Source organism: Buceros rhinoceros, unplaced genomic scaffold, assembly GCF_000710305.1.
Source record: "Buceros rhinoceros silvestris isolate BGI_N320 unplaced genomic scaffold, ASM71030v1 scaffold17903, whole genome shotgun sequence".
In the NCBI taxonomy this organism is placed as follows: Eukaryota; Metazoa; Chordata; class Aves; order Bucerotiformes; family Bucerotidae; genus Buceros; species Buceros rhinoceros.
The window spans coordinates 3,481-4,011 of NW_010403205.1; the positions used below are offsets into that span (position 1 = coordinate 3,481).

At 59.5% G+C, this 531-nt stretch overlaps 1 protein-coding gene across 1 annotated transcript in view; it reads left to right on the forward strand.

The window, feature by feature from the left end:
* Positions 1–531, forward strand: part of BTK (Bruton agammaglobulinemia tyrosine kinase) — an 8,520-nt gene that overhangs the window by 638 nt on the left and 7,351 nt on the right. The window contains 1 exon segment of the mRNA XM_010132927.1: positions 193–261. Coding sequence (XP_010131229.1) covers positions 193–261 — 69 coding nt within the window.

Genomic DNA, 531 nt, shown 5'->3' on the forward strand with positions numbered 1-531 from the left:
CTTGGGGTGGTGGGAATGTGGGACAGCCCTGCTTAGCAGGTGGGCTCTGCACCCACAGCCCGTACTGTACCAGAGGTCTGGCTTGATGCAGGGCAGGGGTGCAGGGGTACGCCAAAAGCCATGTGTCCCAGCGGAGATGCCAGCAGCCAAGCAGCAGGATGCCAGCATCAGCCTCTACCTCTCTCTTTCCAGAGGAAAGGAGAGGATTGCAGCAACATGGAGCAGATCTCAATCATTGAACGGTTCCCCTACCCCTTCCAGGTGAGTCCTCGCTGCACTCCCTTTGCCAGTCCACTTTGCTGCCCATCTGCAGGGTGCTGGGGGTAGGATCCCAGAGGGACCTGGGGCCAAACACGACATCGTTGCCCCAGTGCCCCAGTCACTCAGCCGTTCGGGGATGTTCTGTGTGGGGCAGGCAGGTGAACCTCTGTGAGCCCGGAGGAATTTGGCAGCTCTATTTAAGAGGGCTGCTTAGATGGAAACCTGCTCCTGAGCTCTGTCCTGCCCCTTTCAGTCCCCTGGCTGATGCCG